At 57.5% G+C, this 18,299-nt stretch overlaps 1 protein-coding gene and 1 long non-coding RNA gene across 2 annotated transcripts in view; one reads left to right on the top strand and one right to left on the bottom strand.

The window, feature by feature from the left end:
- Positions 1-221: 221 nt before the first annotated feature.
- SLC9A3R1 (SLC9A3 regulator 1) lies at positions 222-18,229 on the bottom strand. Its single transcript, XM_045490850.1, has 6 exons — positions 17,520-18,229; positions 5,995-6,156; positions 4,964-5,117; positions 2,644-2,684; positions 1,401-1,490; positions 222-1,154 (listed from the first exon to the last, which is right to left on the bottom strand). Exons 1-6 carry the CDS (start codon positions 17,979-17,981, stop codon positions 963-965), a joined length of 1,101 nt encoding a protein of 366 aa, XP_045346806.1. The 5' UTR covers positions 17,982-18,229; the 3' UTR covers positions 222-962.
- Positions 15,900-18,299, top strand: part of LOC123604588 — a 19,825-nt gene continuing 17,425 nt past the window's right edge. Inside the window, exon 1 of the long non-coding RNA XR_006715366.1 lies at positions 15,900-16,601. This is a non-coding gene — a long non-coding RNA (uncharacterized LOC123604588). The remainder of the gene's footprint in view (positions 16,602-18,299) is intronic.

The raw sequence follows: 18,299 nt of genomic DNA, 5'->3' as shown, positions 1-18,299 counted from the left end.
TGTGTGGATCTTACCTCCCACCTCCTACAACTGTTTCTCTGGGGCAGGACTTGTGCAAAGCTCAGGCAGCTGCAGGGCCCAAGGCCCTCTGATTTATAGCTGCCCACATTCTGTTCCGTGGCCTGGAGTCAGAGAGCCCTGGACTGTCTTGCCGTCGAGCTGTACCCTACCCCGTCAGCCAGAGGCTACCCAGGGCTCTAAAGGAAGACACAGAGGCCAAGGCGGTTTGGAAGCCAGTTGAATTTCTGATGGGAGTTTCCTTACAGTGGGGTGGCTGGGCAGGAGGTGGCCAGACCCTCCCCATGTTGCCCGGGGCTCCCGGTGGTGAGGGGGGGGGGGGCGTGTAGTAGGAGCAAAAACAAAGTTTAAGGCTAAGGTTGCTGCTATATCCTGGATGCAACAACCCAGAAAATCATGTTAATCAAGGAAACAAAAATCCCTCTAAACTCTGTCTGTGGTACTGCACTCAAAAAAAAAAAAAAAAAAAAAAATCAAATGAACAGAAGTAAATGCCCCAGCCGCAGCTCTGAGAACGACGGGCCCCTGTCCATTCCACAGCGTTGCTGTAATCAGCAGTCCTTGATTAACCTTTGACTCATCACTTGGGGTCGTGAAAGAACAGGACCTCTTGCCTGTCCCCAGGTCCTTGCTTGGTATGGGTTTCACTGAGGTCCCAGGGGTGTGGTGAGGGCGCCCCTGGTAGGCTGAAGCACGCAGGAGACGCAGGCCAGAGTCTGCTTGCTGACTGGGGCAGGTTGGAAACATTGACCTTCCCCGAGGTAAGGGAAGAGCACGGTTCTCTAGAAAAATCAGATTCACCGATAGAGGAGGGACGCTGGTGCTGATTTGTGTGTAGATTAGGGAGGGGAGTGAGTGGGGAGGAGGGAGAGGGAGCTGGCTCGGGTGGGGCAGGGGGGCTGGCCCAGTCGCACCAGCTTTCCCTGGTGCCCGCAGGAGGACACTCAGAAGTTGCTGAAGAGTTCGTTTTTCTTGCTCCAGTCCATCTGCGGAGCCCGCTTGTTGCTGCGCTTCTGGTGAGCCCTCTCTTTGGCCACGGCCAGGGAGATGTTGAAGTCCAGGATGGGGTCGGAGGAGGAAGAGGTAGACGAGGGTGCTGTGGAGTCCTGTTTCCTGGGGCTGTCTTGGGAATTCAGCTGCAAAGAGGAGGAGGCGGCGGCAGAGGGCCGGGAGTCAGTGCCTGGCGAGGCGTCCCGGTCCTCAGCCTCGGCAAGGTGGCCGGCTCCCTTGGGGCAGTGCCCAGGGAAGCCAGGTCACAAGAACAGAACGTGGCATAGCATGTGACCTCCAAGGCAGGCTGGCGTGCCAGGAACGAGCGTGGCCTGGGAATGGGCTTCCCGTAACTCAGTGCCACCCTCTGCCCGCCCGCCCGGCCAGCCTACCTCCTCACTGGTATCACTGGAGGCGGATCTGGCCAGGGCTGATCTGGGGCTCTCAGATGCTACCTCAGCCAGGACTTCACGGCTGTTCTCCTGAAACAGAGAGGAGGGGTGTGGGTTGGCAAGGGATGGGGTGGGGGAGTCCTGAATAAGAGAGGAGCCCCCAGGGGAGACCGGTGCCCAGTCAGAGAAGCTCCCCTCAAACCTTTAACACCCACCCCAAAGCCCCACTGCCTGAGCCTGGCGGGGCCCCTCGGGGATCGACAGTTTTACATTCCTCTAAGGATCAGAGGGCAGCCTGGTTCCACCACCCAGGTGGGAGTGACCGTTGTGGGATTAGCGGAACTGCTCACACAGAACCCCCTCCCCAGCCCTCCCGAAGGAGCCTTCAGGGTTGACTAGCCTTTGGGGCCAATGACCATGGAGGGGCTTCATGGAGGGTGAGGCACAGAGAGCCTCTGCTTGGCACCGGGAACACGTGTGATACTCCCTGAATTCCTTCTGGCCTACCTGTGTACTTGGACTTGACCCTAGGAATCTTGAAACCTTTACCCCAAAGTAACCAAGAAGGGCTTTGAAGGAATAAGGCTGATGAGAGTTCTAGGCCCACCGATGGGGTGACACAAAGTTCAGGTGGGCCCTGGGGGGGAGCCCTTGGGGAGGGGAGACCTTTCAGGAGACCCCGCAGAGAGCTCCAGCTCTGTGGTCTGACTCTGAGTCAGCCTGTCTCGGAGTGAAGGTCTTGGCCAAGGCTCCGACTTGGTGCTCAGCCTCTGCCTGGGTTCCTCTGCGGCCTCAGCTGGCACCAGGCCCCACCATCTCTTCCCCAGCCTCCACTGCCTTCTCTTCCCTTCCGCCCAGGGAGGAGGGGAGGAGGGGCTTTGTTCTTCCAACCCAGACTGGAAGCAGCAGGGCCCAGGCAGCGTGCGTCCAGACACTGAAGCTCTGTTCTTGGGGGGAAGAAAGGCCTCTTCTGTACGGTGGGGAGTTGGAGGCGGGGTTTGTCACCAGGATGGCGGGCTGCAGAGGGGCCCGGCCAGGCCTCTCTCTCTCCTGACTGCCCTGGCGCTAGGCAGGGGTTGAGGGGTGCACCGGCAGTTCTATAGCTTGGAGCTCAGAAGGGAGCAGCTTGGAAACGGGAGTTTCAACCTGAGCCACACAGCTGTCCCTGTCCCAACCATGCCACCTTCCACCCTTCTGCAGCCCCGCATGAGAGCCAGAGAAGTGTTAGAGGGCCTGCCTTTACCTTCCGGATCTCCCCATTGGTAAAGGGCTCGGGCAGGGGACCTACGGGAAGGAAAAAACAGCAGAGGTGAGTCCAGAAGCTCTGGGGAATGCGGACAGAGTGGTGCCTGGAGAGGAGGGAGAGCTTTGGGGTTTAGGCCATAATTAGACCTTGTTCCCTACGTCAGTGTTTAAGTATCTTGACTGCAACCTTCTAGAAGTATGTCTGACTTTCTGGTGACCCAGCACACACACAGAGACTACACACGTGTAACAGAAGTTTCACGCAACAACATTTCCCCTTCTGCTTCGTCAATGCTCTCCAATGTTTTCGATTCAGTTTCGTTCAAAGAAGTATGCTGGTCTCTGCTAAGTTGATCTCATGAACCACTGATGGGTAATGAGCTATTTGGAAAACCAATGTTGTAGATGGGGATGAAATTCCAGGCTGGCTGCCTAAGACCTGGGAAGCAGATCCCTGGGCCTTGGCACTAGGGCCTGATTCAGTGGGTCTGGAATGGGCCTAGGAATCGACATTTTTCAAATGGTTCCTAGGTAGTGATGCTGTCACCAGAATTGGAACTACACCCCAGATTATGGTTAGTACCTGCCTTGGCTGAAAGAGAAACTAATCCCACCTCGTGCTTGCCAATGTGAGGGCAAGGGGATGAGGGGGCTCAGGGCAGTGTCCTGAGTGTGCCCTCCCCCTGCCATGGGAAAACTGGTGGTGGCAGGAGGGGTCAGAAGGAGAGACACCAGCCTGGGGTCCCCGTTCCACCTCTGGGGACTGGTCAGCCTGGGTGGATTTCTTCTGAACTCTTCGTTTAATGTCATCGTGCATCTTTCGTGCTGGCCTGGACGGCAGGCACACCCGATTCTCATCATTTCCTCCTTGTTGCTACCCACGGCCTTCCCGCGATGGCCAAGCAGGGGACTGCTGGGACCCGGAGACACTCACTCTCCCACTCCCCCCATGCTGGCCCCTTCCCCACTAGGGCCAGGCTGTCTCATGTGGTCAGGAGGCAGCTGCTGGGAGGGGGGCATTCTTCTTGCGGACAGTTACACCCAGCTGGGAGGAGGAGGGCGGCCTGGAGACCGCAGGAGAGACACCTGGGGAGGAGACCTGCCCCCAGGCCTCTCCCAGTGCAGCTTCTCTGGCTCGAGGCTGCGCTCACAGTAGTTCTCAGGGCCCATCCCACCCAGCCAGAGAGATAAGAAGAAGGAATGTCCGAGGGCTGATTTCTTAGGAGTAGGTGGGGGAAGGATGCCAGAGGCGGCAGGGTAAGGTATTGGAGGAGCCTCGTGGAATCCAGATTCCAGCTGTCTTCCCCAAACCGTGTTGCCAAGAGGAAGGCTGGGGCTTCTTGGGGCCTCAGCTTGCCCTCACTGAAGAAAGGAACTACCTGGGCTATCTGGTTTCTATGAACATGGGAAACAAGGGTGAGGCAGTGCCTGACCGCCCGTGCCTAGAGTCTGCGGGGGACTTCCACCTGACCCATCCCTGCTTCCAGGACTGCCCCCCCACCCCCACCCCAGGACCCACCTGGCCCCTCCACCTAGGGATAGGGGTCTGTGGCAGGACCTCTGAGTAGATCACCCTCCTACAAATAAAATCCTGACACCCTGAGGGAGGCCCCACCCGCTGCAAAGTCCGAAGAGGTCCCACCTACCCTACACCCCCCTCCCCAACTCCCCCAGGAGCCATTTTCCCAGGGAGAAAGTCCAGACCAGGGAGTGAGGGTTGCTTAACTCCTCACTGCCCTCGGGCGGCAGGGTTGCCCGATTTGGCTTGGACTTGGGCAGGGGGAGGTGCCAGGCTTGGCAGTGTAATATGGGGGATGGGGAGGGCAGGGGCCCAGGGACCAAGGAGGGACCCACTGCTCTCTAGAGCCAGTGAGCCTGGGTTTCCAAGACAACCTGAGAGAAGGGAGGGGAGGCACTGGGCCCCTGTCACTGGACTCTGATCTGACCAAGCGGAGCTGGAGTTAACCCTTCCTTTGCGGCAGCACTGCCTGGAGAACCTGCGAGGGGTGCGGGGATGGGGGGCTGAGGCTTCCCTCTGGTGCTGCTGCTTTGGCCTGGGAATGAGTGCGTCTGTCCCGTCTCGCCGTCCCTCATGCCGGCCTCACCCTGTCATATGCCATCCTCAGAAAGCCACTGCCGTCCCCGCTTCCTCTCCTGACACCAGGCTCCTCTCCCAATCTCCACCTTTGGCCCCCCCTGAAGGAGAGGAAGGGAGCTGAGGCAGGAAGCTGCCCACCCCTCCCCTGGGACACAGTAAAATCTAGAGCACTGGCCAACATCCTTGATTTGGGGGCCTCCGGCTGCCCCACTCAGCTCACCGTTCAGATGCTCCTGAGACGGGGTCACTTTGCATTTCTTGAAGAACTCATCGGTTTCCTTGTCTACCACCAGCAGTTTGGTCTCATCCCCACCAGCCTTGATGGCAGATACCACATCTGCGTGCTGCTTGCCCTCCATACAGACCCCGTTCACCTGTGGGTGGGGACAGGGGTTAGCGGCACAGTTTTGGAGGGGTAGGTGGAGGGAGGTACAAATGGTCCTCTTTGTCCTCGGCCAGGTGGCAGTCTGGGGACACCGAGGCCCCCCCCTGCCCAGTTGCCTGTGGAGTCTTAAAGTAAGCCAAGTGGTCCTCCCACCTGACAGTCAAATGAGGAGGCAGGACACATGAGAAAAGCCAAAGAAAATATGGAGAAAAGACTAAACAAACACAGCTGGGACAGGAAAGATAGGGGAGGCCTGGGTTGGGCCCTAGCGTTTCTATGTACTTGCGTCCGACTTCCCTCTCTGGGCCGTGGTTTGCTCACGTGTAAAATGAGAAGTCTTGGGAGAGCTGATCTTCCAGCTCTAAGGTTCTAAGACTGAGATTCTGGGGCCTGCCCGAGGCACAAGGTTCACATTTCCTTTCCTCCTGAACACTGCACAAGACTGTTTGACTGCACCTGCTGGCACGGAGGCCTCCAGCAGTGGGAAACTCTGCAGGTGGCCACATACATCCACAGGGATGGATGGGTGGGTGAATCTTGAGCCTGTCTCTTGGTAAAGAGCCCAGAGGAGGTGGGGGCAGGAAAGAAGTCCGTCCATCATCCACCACCACCACCCACCCATCCATCCATCCATCCATCCTCCCTCCCTCCCCTCCTGCCTACCCACTTACCACTCTTCTCCTCTCTCTGGCTTCCTGCCTCCCTCCCTCCCTCCCTCCCTCCATCCCTCCATCTACCTGGCATCTGTGGGCTACCTGGGCCCCATGGACTAACCAAGGAGCAGACAGGGTGATGGCTCCCCCAGGAATTGCTTATCTGTGGGGATGCAGTCAGGAAGGGCCTGGGAAGAGGGTGAGAATCACTACCTCCACGATGCGGTCCTGAGCCCGGAGCCCCGAGGCCTCGGCAGGTGAGTCTGGGTCCACTGCCCGGATGAACTGGCCTGGCTTGGACTTATCGCTGTGCAAGTTGAAGCCGTAGCCATTGGCACCCTTCTTCATGGTGCAGAGCCGAGGCCGAAGCTCACGCTGTGGGGATAAAGGAGGGTCTATGACCATTCTCCATCACTGGAGGTCCCGCTCTCCCTGCCCTGTGCCTGATAGCCAGCCGCCACCCCCCCCCCCCCCCATTCAAAGAAACACTGGGGAATAAGGCAAGTTCGCTGAGCTCCCACAGAACAATTCGACAATTTGAGAAGGCTGGGCTGGGCCCCAGAAGACCTGTGCAGAGATTTGGCATTGTAGCAAACGGCTCAGGTGCCTGTCCAAGCCAGCCGCCTTTTCTGTTAAATGGGAGGCAGGACCACATTAGCTCAAGTCCCTCCCCTTGTGACATTCTAAGGTACATAGTGTTATTCTGATTGCTACTTTCTCCCTCCCCTCTAAAAGTTCAGCCTGGCTAGGTGACTGGGGATCCCTGGCCCTTTTGTACCCAGATCTCTGCAGCGGGGGAGGCAGGGCAGGTGTTTACTGAAAGCTGGTCAGCATGTTTATAGTAAAGCCTTTCCCCATCAAGCCAAATGGCCCAGCCAAAAGGAAGGAAGCAGGCAGCCAGATGACCACAGACTGGGGAGAAGCACAGCCAGAGGTCCTGGACAGGACAGGGACCCCCCATCAGCAGAACCAAGGCTGAGGGCAAAGGCAGCCATAGAACTCCAAAGAACCCGTTGGTCCCCAAGGAGCCTGAACGGGGAAGGGGCCATGAAATCAGGGCTGGGCTGAAGGGAGCCCTGTGTGGCTGCAGCCCAGAGTGGGGACCTACTGAAAGGGCTCAGGCAGGTTTCTCTCAAGCACTCAGACACTCTGCTGAAAATGTTTTTCACCATCCTTGGTCCAACTTAAGCAGCCTAGCTCAGAAGCTGCAGGCCTAGGGACACATTTACCTGATGGAGGGAATCTGGGTGTGCAAGGCCCAAGCAACTGAAACCTTGACCAGAAGCCTGAGCCTGAGGCCTGGCTTGGGGGACCCTCTCCCCCGCCTCCCAGGCCTGGCTGGGCAGGGCTGCAGCAGCCAGTCTACTAGCTCTTGGTGATCCCCCCCACAGGCCACTAGGCAATGAGCAATGGCGGGAGTCAAGACCCTGGCTGGCCCAGGGGCCAGCTTCCCCACTTAGTAGTTATGTGACCTGGGGCAAGTTATTTCCTTCTTAGCGCCTTAGGTTCCTCATTTATAGGCCATTCTTCTTGCCACCTGCCTCCCAGGGTCCCAGGGTTGCTGAGGCCAAGTGAGATAATTAGCATAGGTAGAAACACTTTACAACTCGGACTCAGTAGACTTTCTCAGCGTTGGGGACACTAATGAATAATCCCCTGAAGCAGAGAAGAGAGATTCTGGGGGTGAGGGTGGGGGCCAGTTTGCTCTGAAACGCCAGTCCCAAGCTGGGAGTAGAGCTGGCAAGGGAGGGCAGGGAAGGAGAGGAGGGCTTACAGGCCTCCTGCCCGAACTTGCCAGCCCCAGGAGGCAGCTACCATCTGGGGCTCCCCACCCCTCCACTCTCAGGGGGGTGGCCGAAGGGTGACTTTGCCTTCCTTCAACTGCCCAGGCAGGCCTTTCCCTGTGTTTCAGGATGTTGGTGGGGGCTGTGGAGAGGAAGTTAGGAGGGAGAGGTGATGGTTGGACCCTAATCTGGGCCAGAGGCCCTGGGCCCTTCTCCTCCAGCAGGCTCTGCTCAACCCAGAACAATAGCAAAGACAAAGATGTGAGCGTAAAAAGTGTGTGTGTGGCCGGGGGCACGGAGGCACCCTCTCCCCAGGGGCCGTGAAGCATCCCCTTCTCCCAAGCTCTCCAGGTCCCCTGGGCCCCTCACTGCAGGGCACAGTCCCAGGAGGCCCCCTGCCACCACCTGCCTCATTCATCTCTCCCCTCCGCCCAACCCCCACAGCCCTCCCAGTCCCCAGGGGATCTTGTTCCGGAGTTAGTGAGGCTCTTCTCCCCTCCAGCTAATCCCTCCACAAAGCTGACAGCCCAGCCCTCCCCCAGGCCGAGGTGAGCAGGAACAGGTCTGACCAGTGCCACCAGGCAGGCTCGGCTCGGCTTTCCACAGCCAGGCTGAGCTCACGATCACCCTGAGAAAGTGGGGAGGAGAATCAAGACGGGGGGGGGGGGGGGGGGGGGGGGGGGGGGGGATGGGACGGGGCAGCTCTGACATCCTTGCTCCTCCCCACCTCACTCCAAAGAGCCTTCCCTAGCAACCTGGCTGGGGCTGGTCACCCCCATTTTTAAGACGGAGAAACCGAGACTCCACACGTTAAGCCCACTGCCTGATGTCATAGGGCTTTACGGTGCAAGAGCCAGAGCTCCAATCAGGTCTCTGACTTGGACCCCGAGTTCCTTAAACCATTTGTGGGCTGGTCCTGAAGGACCCAAGTCCAGACTGGGAGGAGGCCCAGTTGGAGCCCGGGCCTCTGCAGGAGTCAGTCGTAAACACGGGTTGCCCTCCCGTGGTGCGCCCTCCCACCGTGGCTGCAGTCTCTGCAGGGAGGCAGCTGGTCGCTGATGAAACCACAGCCTTCCTTCCGGGTGCTCAAGGTCTTAAGGCTTCTTGCGGCCAGAGCTCCAGCCTGAGCTGGGGGAGCCTGGTGGCTCCGGGAGTGCTCCTGGCCAGCAGGGCGATTAATCGGCCTGGGTCTCTGTGCTAGAGGCTTCCCTTCCTGATCCCTCTGCGTATCTCCCTGGACGCCGTGTCTGGTGATCTGTCATTAAAGCCGGAGGGCCTGCTTTGAACCTCACTCCCCTCTGTCAAGTACCAAGCTATTAGGATTAGAGGAAATGGGGCTCAGTTACCCCACTGCTCCCTTTCCCTTGCACTGGGACCTGCTCCACTGCCCTCTGGGGGTAGCTGAGCAGGAAGAAGCGCCAGGTGGTTTTCTGAAGCGCTCAGACACCTTTAAGGGCCCCAACTAGCTCCCTCCTTCCCAAGTCCCCTTCCCACAGGAGGGGTGGAGGCTTCCAATTCCTCCAGAGAGACCAGCCTGATTCTGTCCACCCCTCCCCCAGCTGTCTCCAGGAGGTGTCACTGCCAGCTGCTGAGTCAGCCCATCAAAGGAGCCCATCCCAGCCAGGGTGGAGGCTGGTGCTGGCATGAGGAGTCCCTGGGGGCAGCCTCCCTGGGAATCTGGCGGGCAGGGCTGGCCCAGCACCCCCAGACCTGAAGTAGGACCTGGGTTCTGCTTCTGGGGAAAAGGGTAGATGGAAAGTCCAGGCCATCCTGATCCTGGTGCGTGGCGGGCAACTTCCCGTGGGGAACATGGCCTCAAGAGGGTTCAGAGTACCAGGTGGGGCTCCCAGTAACGATGACAGCTCAGAAGCAGAAATCAGAATCTGCTCAGCGAGGAGCCTGGCGGAGACCAGGAAGCAAGAGGAGGGAACAAGAGGCAACGGTGGCCAAAGAGCAGTGCAAATGGGCTGGGGGGCTGGATGGGTCTGAATCTCACTTCCAAGCAACACCAGACAAGCTTGCCAGAAAAGACCCCGTCAGGAGAAGTGCCTCCAGACTCTTCTCCTGGAGTCTTCTCCCACCCTCAGGTTGTGAGGCTGTCCCAAATCCTGTCACAGGCCCCTGTGGCCATCCTCTCCATTCTCTCTTCTCTCCCAGGGAGCCCAGCCCAGCCCCGAGTGGCCGCCCAGTCACCTCCACCCACGCAGCCCAGGGAGCGGACTGCGGGCACGTTATTCAATAGGTGCCACCAGCAGCCACCTGGAAAGCTGAGGAAAGTCGATACCCTAATCCCAGTGCCCGTCTCTGGGGAGCAGGCCCAGGGCCGCTCCCTGTTGCTCCTAAGGGGAGGGCTGCTGGGGGCCGACGCCCCAATGAGCCCAGCCCCTCCCTGATCGGTGTCATGGTGATGGCCCTATAGAAAACAGCCAGGTTGCTTCCAGAAGGCCAGCCAGCTGTGGGTCCCAGAAGGAATGGGTTGAAAGAGCAGGAAGACCACCGGGGTGGCTAAGGGAACAACAGAGGTGACCCTCACCTCCCAAGCCTGCCCTTCCCCCAACCCAACCCAGCCAAGGGCTCTTGTTTTTGCAGATAAGATTGATGCTTGCTGCCCCACACAGGGAGATCAGCCCCAACAATGGGGTGGGTGAGGGGAGGGGGGAAGGTGGGGAAGGAGTCCTGGCTGTTCTGGTGGGGGTGGGATACAGGGCATGCTGGGCATTAAGGCACCGTGACTGCTCTGGGAGGCAGCTCAGTTGTTCCACGGGACTCTGGACACACAAGCTTGGGCCTGGTACCAGCTCTTCAAGGAAGCCATGATGGATGGCGAGAGCTGGCCTGGCCTGAGGGTGACATATGACTGGGCAGCAAGGGGGCACTGCCCTTAGGGCAGGTTGGGAAGTGACCAGGAGCTCAGACCAGAGCCCTAGGCTTAAAGGTATCCTCTCCTCACTCAGGGTACAGAGGGCTTGGCTGCCACTGCCCGCTGCCCCACGGTCCTGATATGGCTTCAGTTCACCCTAGAGGACCTTTCCCGCCCGGGTCTGTACGGACTGAGGGATGTCGGACACCTCCATTGGCAAAAAAGGAGCTACTCTAGCCCCTGGTCCTGTCCTTCCTGTTTCCCAGGGGGAAGGCCCCTCTTGGGAGCCCAACTGGGGTGGGATCCTGGAGAGAAACATATGCTCAAGCGGGGGCTGCTTCGCCAACGCAACACGCAGGGGCCCTGAGCCAGCTTCTCCCTCTGGTTCTTTTCTCCTGGTGCCGGCCAGAGACCCACCCAAAGGAGTTTGGCTCAGGTCTCCCCAGGGCTGGGCAAGCCTGGGACGGAGCAGGCTGGTACGTGGGCTGCTTGCTGCCTGGCTGGACACCATCCAGGCTGGCCGCCCCATGCCTGCCTGCCCCGCGGGCACTGCATTCTCGTCCCTTCTCATCCCTCACCCTCCTCCCAGAAGCCACTGGATTTAACTCCTGCAGGCTGTCCCAAGACCGACGAAGACCCTCAGGGAGCCTGTATACTTGGGGCCCTACTGAAATAAATAGCAGCTACCGTTTCATGAGCACTTACTACGTGCTAAGGGCTGCACTAGGATTTTATGTGCACTTTCTCATTCAAACCCAAATATAGTCCTGCGAGGAAGGTATCATTGCCCTCGTTTCCCAGAGAAGGAAACTCAGGTCCAAAGAAATCACGTAAATGGCTCGAGTACCCAGCTGAGGGGAGAAGGCAGGCTCGGAACTCAGATGTGGGGCAGCACTGCCCGACAGAAACAGGATGTCAGGCTGGCAGGTAATTTAAAATTACACTAAAGTAAAAACAAACAAGAGACATTAACTTTAAGTATCTTATTTAACACGATATACCCCAAACTGTTATCATTTCAACATGTAATCCACTTAAAAATATTTAACAGCATTACTGTTACTTCCTTTCGTTTGTACTACGTCTTCCAAATCTGGTGTGCATTTCACACTTCTGGCACATCTCAAGTGCTAAGAGCCACATGTGGCAGGTGGCCGCCACAATGGCCCGCTGATATTTCTAAAGGCCTCACTCTCAACCATTACGCTGTCAGCCCCAAACGCTTTTCTAAATCAGCCCCCATGTTTGAATCGGGCACCATGACCTTATAAAGCACCCTTATACCGGACGACAACAACGAGCCAGTGGCACTTGAATCCCATTTTTAGGAAACCCGTGCCACCTGCCCTTTCCTAGGGCACAGGAAACTAAACATTGCCCAGAGGGCTATGTGGTGAGTTGTTCTGTTCCAGGGGAGAAGGAAGGCCAAGGCCAACAGTCAAGGATGGCCTTCAGAAGGGGCCCTTTGTGCTATAGGGAAGCCCCAAAGCCAGCAAAGGTGGATTATTAGGACCCAGGGGGTTGGGAGTGGGGTAGAGACTTGGTGGCCAGACTCCTAGCCCCAGCCCATTGCAGAAGAAGGGTGAGGCCACTTCTGGGCGGAGGCCTTCCATCAGGGCTGACACATTTTCCTAATGGTGCTGAAGGCCATCCCTTAGGGACAGAAGCTACCTGGACCCTTCCTTGCAAGGAGCTGATGCAAGCAAGCCTGAATTTATGCCATGGCGATGGCTCTTATGTGGCCCAGAATGTGACGGGCAGAGACACCCAGCAGGACACTCAGGCCCTCAAGGTCAACCCAACTGTATGGCCAAATGGGTGTGTAGGCAATGGAGTCAGAGAGAGGTGGGTTCCAAGATACACCCCAGCTATGTGGTAAAGGCTCATTAGCTGAGAGCCCTGGGGCCAGCCAGCTGAACTGGCCAAGCTTCAGTTTCCACACGTAGACCGTTGGGAGCTAAATCCGGCCTCGCAGGGCGGTCATAGATTAAAGGACGTGAGGCATGTTTAATGCACAGCACATGGCTAGACACAATACCTACCGCTTATTGAACACTTACTATCAACTCACAAAATGCAGAAAATAATACCCAATTTGCAGGGTTGTCAGGGGAATCCATGAAATTAGCATCGATATCTTTATGGCACGAGGCTGGACACTAGAAATTTTGAGTCTCCTTCCCCGGCAGGGCTACTCAGAGCAGCAAGATGAACACCTAATATCTAATATCGGGATGGAGAACCCTGGCTTCTCTCTGTAAAAGGCTTGCAGCACCGATGAAACCCTGGCTACGCCCCTTCCTCCCCTAACTCCTAAGTGCTCCCCCACTTCCCCAGGGCCCCATGGGGTGGGAAGTGTGGAGAGGAAGAGAAGGGCCCCTATCTAGACATACAGAGAAGAGCGCCCCATTCTCTCTCTCCAGAATTTAACTTTACAGGAACCTGGTAAGAACCAGGAGAGAAAGAGACCCCAAATATGTGGCTTAAGAGCAGGAACCAACACACAAACTATCACACATACCCATCTATTTAAAATCCAGACACCCTGCAGTTCAAACCCCGTTCTGCCCCTCCCAAACTCGAACTTGGTCGCTGTGAAATGGCCTGCCTGTCCTGGGAAAGAAGTTGGTAGGCTTCCAGGTAATTATGCCCACGCACCCACCTTGCTGCCTGGGGGGTGCCTGCACTCTTTTCTTTTCTTTCTCTTCTCTTCTCTTTTCTGTTTTCTTTTCCTTTCCTTTCTTTTCTTTTTTCATTTTCTTTTCTTTTCTTTTCTTTCTTTCCCTCTCTCTTTCTCTTTCTTTTTTTAATTTAAGTTTTATTTATTTATTTTTTTATTTATTTTTTCAAAAAAAATTTTTTTTAACGTTTTTATTTATTTTTGAGACAGAGAGAGACAGAGCATGAACGGGGGAGGGGCAGAGAGAGAGGGAGACACAGAATCGGAAGCAGGCTCCAGGCTCTGAGCCATCAGCCCAGAGCCCGACGCGGGGCTCGAACTCACGGACCGCGAGATCGTGACCTGAGCTGAAGTCGGACGCTTAACCGACTGCGCCACCCAGGCGCCCCTTATTTATTTTTTAAGTAGGCTCCATGCCCAACATGGGGATCAAACTCACGATCCCGGGACCAAGAGTCGCATGCTCCAACTGCCCTGGCCTGCACCGTTTCTGCCTCTGGGATCAGGGTCAGGTCTGGCAGGAAACCACCCCAAGCTGGGCACTGACACACTGAGACACACACATACACCCCTCTTATGTCATCAAGTCTCCCCCAAACACTGCATGGTGGGGTATTGGTGTTCCCATTTCACAGAAGTAGAAGCTGAAGGTTGCAGGCCACAGTGGAAAATTAGGGTACCAGAGCCAGCTAACACAGAAGCCCAGAATTTTAGCCTTCTAGTCTTAAAATGGAAGCTTCCAGCAGGCAAGAGAAAAGAGTGGGTAGGTACTGCCTGGAATTCTGATCTCTGGGTGTGCCCGAGGTGCAAATGGGCCCAGGTATGCTGGACTGACATGAATTAGGATAAAGGTCCCTGGTGGTTATCATGCATTCATTCGTTCAAAAATTATTTGAGCCCCTCCCTCCTCTGTGCCAGGTACAGCGCTGGGGATATAAACACAAAGAAGATACAGTTGTTGCCCTCTTCACCACTGCAGCAGAGGTCAAGATCACGAACAGATGATTCAAATATTGCATGTTCAGAGCAATAAAAGATGCGGGACAGGGAGGAGGAGGTGAGCAAAGAAAAGGCTCATTCTGGGGGTGCCCCGGGGGCTCAGTCGGTTAAGCCTCCCACTCTGGATTTCGGCTCAGATCATGATCTCACGGTTCATGGGTTCGGGTCCCACATCAGGCTCTGCAATGCGGAACCTGCTTGGGATTCTTTCTCTTCCCCTCTCTCTACCCTTCCTGGGTTCGATCCCATGCTCTTAAAATAAATAAACTTGGGCGGGGCGGGGGGGGGGGGAAGCTCATTCTGTCTGCAGGGTCAAGGAAAGGCTCCACAAGGCTGTGAGTGGTTTTCGGAGAGTGTGCCTTGTGGAGAAGGGGACTGACAAGTCCCCAGGCTGAAGGGTAGCATCGGGATGTACTGGGTTGCTGTATTGGGATGGGCTGTGGAACCCCCTTTGATTATTTGAGAACAGTGGCCTCTCACTGAGCACTCACTGAGCACCAGGCTGGGACACAGATGCACTTGCCCAGGCAGAGGCCGATCCAGGGCTGGCTGCCCCATGGGTGGGCATGCAACAATCACTGTGAAATACTTCTCAACTCAAATACCAACAGCGACGTTCGCTGAGCACTTACTCAGTGCCAGGCACAGAACGACTGCTTTTCAGACCGCCCCATGTGATCCCAACCCCAGGTGCAAGCTGCTAGGCTCCCACCTTACACAAGAGGAGACAGAGGCCTAGAAAGGTTAAGATACGTGGCTGGGGGCGGCCCAGCTAGTACAGCTGAGCTGGCTCAGGCCGGGCCAGGCACCACTGTGACTGTAGGAGCTGTGGGCAGGGGCGTTGCTGCGCCTCTCTCCGAGGGGGTGGGGAGAGTCACCGACAAAGCAGGTGGGCAGAGCTCCAAGTCCCCTCCACCTGCTCCTCCAACAGCACTACAGGCACCCCCACGCCCTCTGCCCTGTATGATTCTTGACCCGGTCTGGTCTTTCCAGTGAGATGTCACCTGCCACCCACTCTTCGTGCAGCACTGTCCCACACAACACCTTTTTCACTTGTGAGAGCCAATGAAGATACCCTAATAGTCCCCACTTTGCAAACATATTCAGGCTAAAACTAACTTAGTAAAACTCAAATTCTTTATAGGAGATGCCTTTTAGGGAAAACTCTTATTATGTCTATTAACTTTTTTTTTTTCTTTTTTGCAATGACAAGGGTGGGTCACCTGCATGGCCACCATACCGGAGTTCATGGGAATTTCCTACCAGAGGCACTGGCTATGCAGGAATATGAAAGGGTCCTCGCACAAATGCCTGGGCAGAAAGAAAGGTGCTCAATTCAGCATCCACTTGGGGCTTGAGTGCTTCCCATTATTTGTAAAATTCTAGAGAAGGCGGGTGTCACTGTGTTACAACGCACCCCACTTTACAGATGGGAGAACCAAGGCTCAGATAAGTTATGTGACTAGACTGTTGACCTGAAACCCCAAGAGAGGCCTGGTGATGGTGTCCCCAGGACTGGCTGGAGGGGATTCTACTCCCTTCTCCTGGCCTAACAAAGCAGGAACAAACGTAGTTGTCACATGACCATCGGGGGGATCGGATTCTGTGGTCACCTAGAAAGCAGGAAGTTAAGCTCCCCTGCTTTTTCAGCAGGCATGGTGGGAGCGAATGTGCTAGGTCAAGCCTCCATGTTCTTGGCATCATCCACCTCCCCAGCCAGGCCCTCCTGCACCCAGCATCAAAAAAAAAAAAAAAAGAAAAAAAAAAAAAGAAAGAAAAACTGAAAGGGCAATGGGAGGAGCTGAACATAACAGTATCTTGGTGGGGGATGGGGGCGGGGAGGTGGTTACTTGTGCCAGTGCCAAAGTCCAGAAAAAAAGGGGGGGGGGTGGGAGAACGGCAAATCGATGCACTCGGCACAAAGTTCAAACTGGATTTCTGCCTGGGACCAGAGGTCAGGGGTTCCAACTCCGCGGTGTCAAGCCCCTGCCAGGGATGCTCCCACCCCTCCCCCACCCTTGCCAACGCCAGCTTGGCAGTGGCAGGAAGTGGGAGCCTGGCGGCCTTGGTATTCCCAGCACCCAGCTCTGGCTGGACGGGGCTCCTGGTGACCTCACTTCCACGAAGCCAGCTGGTCCTCTCCGGCTCCACCTTCTACCTTAAGGCTGAACAGTGCCCTTTCTCTGTCCAGGGAAGCTTCTGCTGGCACCATGGATACTCCTGCCACAGGCTGCCACCAGGTGGAGAGCTGGTGCAAGCCAAATGGGCCCTGAGAGGCCTAGCTCCCCACAATCTGCACCCCAAGGCGTCCCCCTTCACTCCCTGGGGACAGGAGGCTCTCATCACCACTCCTGTTTTGCTACTGACCCTGCTGCAGCTGGTCCACACTGGGATCGTTTGGGGAAACACCAAACTTGGGCAAAAAGTAACCAGCTTGCTTCGTGTCCCAGGACTGGAGTGAGACAAGAGGATGACAGGGCAAGACCACCTGCCCCTGGTGAGTGCTGCTGGCCTGGGGACACCGGACCACTCTCCCCGCCCTCCCCCCAGCCCGTTCCCTTCTTCCAAAGTCCTCCCCTCCCATTCCCAGATACAAGCTGGCGCTTACTCCTCACATTCCTGAGACTCATAAATCCTCCTGGGTGGCAGAGCCACCACCACCTCCGAGACGCCTCTGCACCTCCTCCCCGCACCCCACCCCCACACTTCGCCCTGAGATGGCGGGGCTTCGTCTCCTCTTAAAAGTCACACTGTACTTCAGGAGGATGAAGTCCAGCCAGGCTGAGGTTAATTAATGATACACACACCAGCCGGAGGGGCGGGGGGGGGGGGGGTCAGGACGGGGAGGTGCGGGGAGAAGCCTGTGGGCGACCCCTCCCCTCCTTGTGCTGGGGCTCGGCACAGTAAAGGGGCAGTTATTCCTCTTGCTTTTTGAAATCGGGGAGGCGGTCGCTTCACCCCAGCTTCAGCTACCACCCACAGGGGCCGTGGAGGAAGCTGGCACCTCTGGTGCGGCTGGGAGTCGGGTGGCCGACGTGGGGCGGGATTGGGGGGTTCCGAAGAACCGGAACAGATACCGCCAACAGAACCGAGGAAGGGGGACTGGGCTCCCCTGAGCCACCCTCCTTCACCCCCACTCCCAAAGGCCAAGGGACAAGAAGTGCAGGTGGCAAGGCGCTCAGGGTCCCAGCCCAGTCTGGGGAGGGAGGGGCGTGGGGGTGGCGGGACGCAGCCCCAATTCAGCAACTGCCAGTTTGACCTGTCGGCGGGAGGGCGGAAGCAGCCTCCCGTTCGAGGATCTAGTTTCAGAAGGACAAGGCAGGCGCGGGGATGGGCGTCCGAGGGGCGCCTGGGTCTCTCCCGATCCCCACTCCCACCCCTTTCCAGTCGCGGCTGGGTCCCGGCCCACACTTACCCGCTCCGGACAGCTCTTCTCCACCTCGCGCGGTTCTGGCGCGGCGGCCTGCGGCTCATTTTCGCTACCAGCCCCCTGCACCTCGGTGGCGGCCGGCGGCTCGGCCTGCCCGGGCCCGTCTTGGGCTCGCAGCAGCTCCTCCCGGACCTGGACACCCAGCTTCTGCAGTCGCTCGTCCGTCTCGGGGTCGACCACCAGCAGGCGCACTGCGTTGAGCGCGGCGCGGATGCGGCTCACCACCTGCTGGTGGGTCTCTTTCTCTACGTTCTCGCCGTTCACTTCCACCAGCCGGTCTCCGGCCAGCAGCCCCGACTTCTCGGCTGGCGAACCGGGCTCCACCAGCCGGATGAACTGGCCCACCTTGCCCTTCTCCCCGTGCAGGTGGAAGCCGTAGCCGTTCGGACCCTTCTCTAGGCAGCAGAGCCGGGGTAGGGGCGCCCCGGCCGCCGCGTCCGCGCTCATCTCGCCCGGCTCAGTGGTGCGACGTGGGGTCCTGTTGGGGGCTGGGGGCGGGACGGTCCAGCCCTTCTCTCCTCCCTGTGGACCGGCAGGCAGGAGGGAGCGCAGGAGGGAATCCCCGCGCCTTCAGACTGGCTGAACAAGCAGGTGTGCGGCGAGCTGTGGCCCCGAACTGCTAGAAGTTGGAGCAGGAACGCGTGGACCAATCCCCACCCCGCGCGGCGTCTGAGCGATGCCGAATCTGCTCCAGCCCCTTATTCCGGGGGCGGGGTCGCGCCGAGGGTGTGGACACCAAAGCCCAATCAGAAGCCACGAACAGGG

Source organism: Leopardus geoffroyi, chromosome E1, assembly GCF_018350155.1.
Source record: "Leopardus geoffroyi isolate Oge1 chromosome E1, O.geoffroyi_Oge1_pat1.0, whole genome shotgun sequence".
NCBI lineage: Eukaryota > Metazoa > Chordata > Mammalia > Carnivora > Felidae > Leopardus > Leopardus geoffroyi.
The sequence above is the reverse complement of the archived record's forward strand: the minus strand, read 5'-3'. Positions and strand labels throughout refer to the sequence as shown.

Excerpts from the sequence above, each read along its gene's own strand:
- SLC9A3R1 (XM_045490850.1), bottom strand. The coding sequence starts at position 17,981 with ATGAGCGCGGACGCGGCGGCCGGGGCGCCCCTACCCCGGCTCTGCTGC. Across the intron at positions 6,157-17,519 it reads AGAAGAGCTGTCCGGAGCGG|CGTGAGCTTCGGCCTCGGCT; the intron begins GTAAGTGTGGGC and ends TTATCCCCACAG. Across the intron at positions 5,118-5,994 it reads CTCAGGACCGCATCGTGGAG|GTGAACGGGGTCTGTATGGA; the intron begins GTAGTGATTCTC and ends CCCCACCCACAG.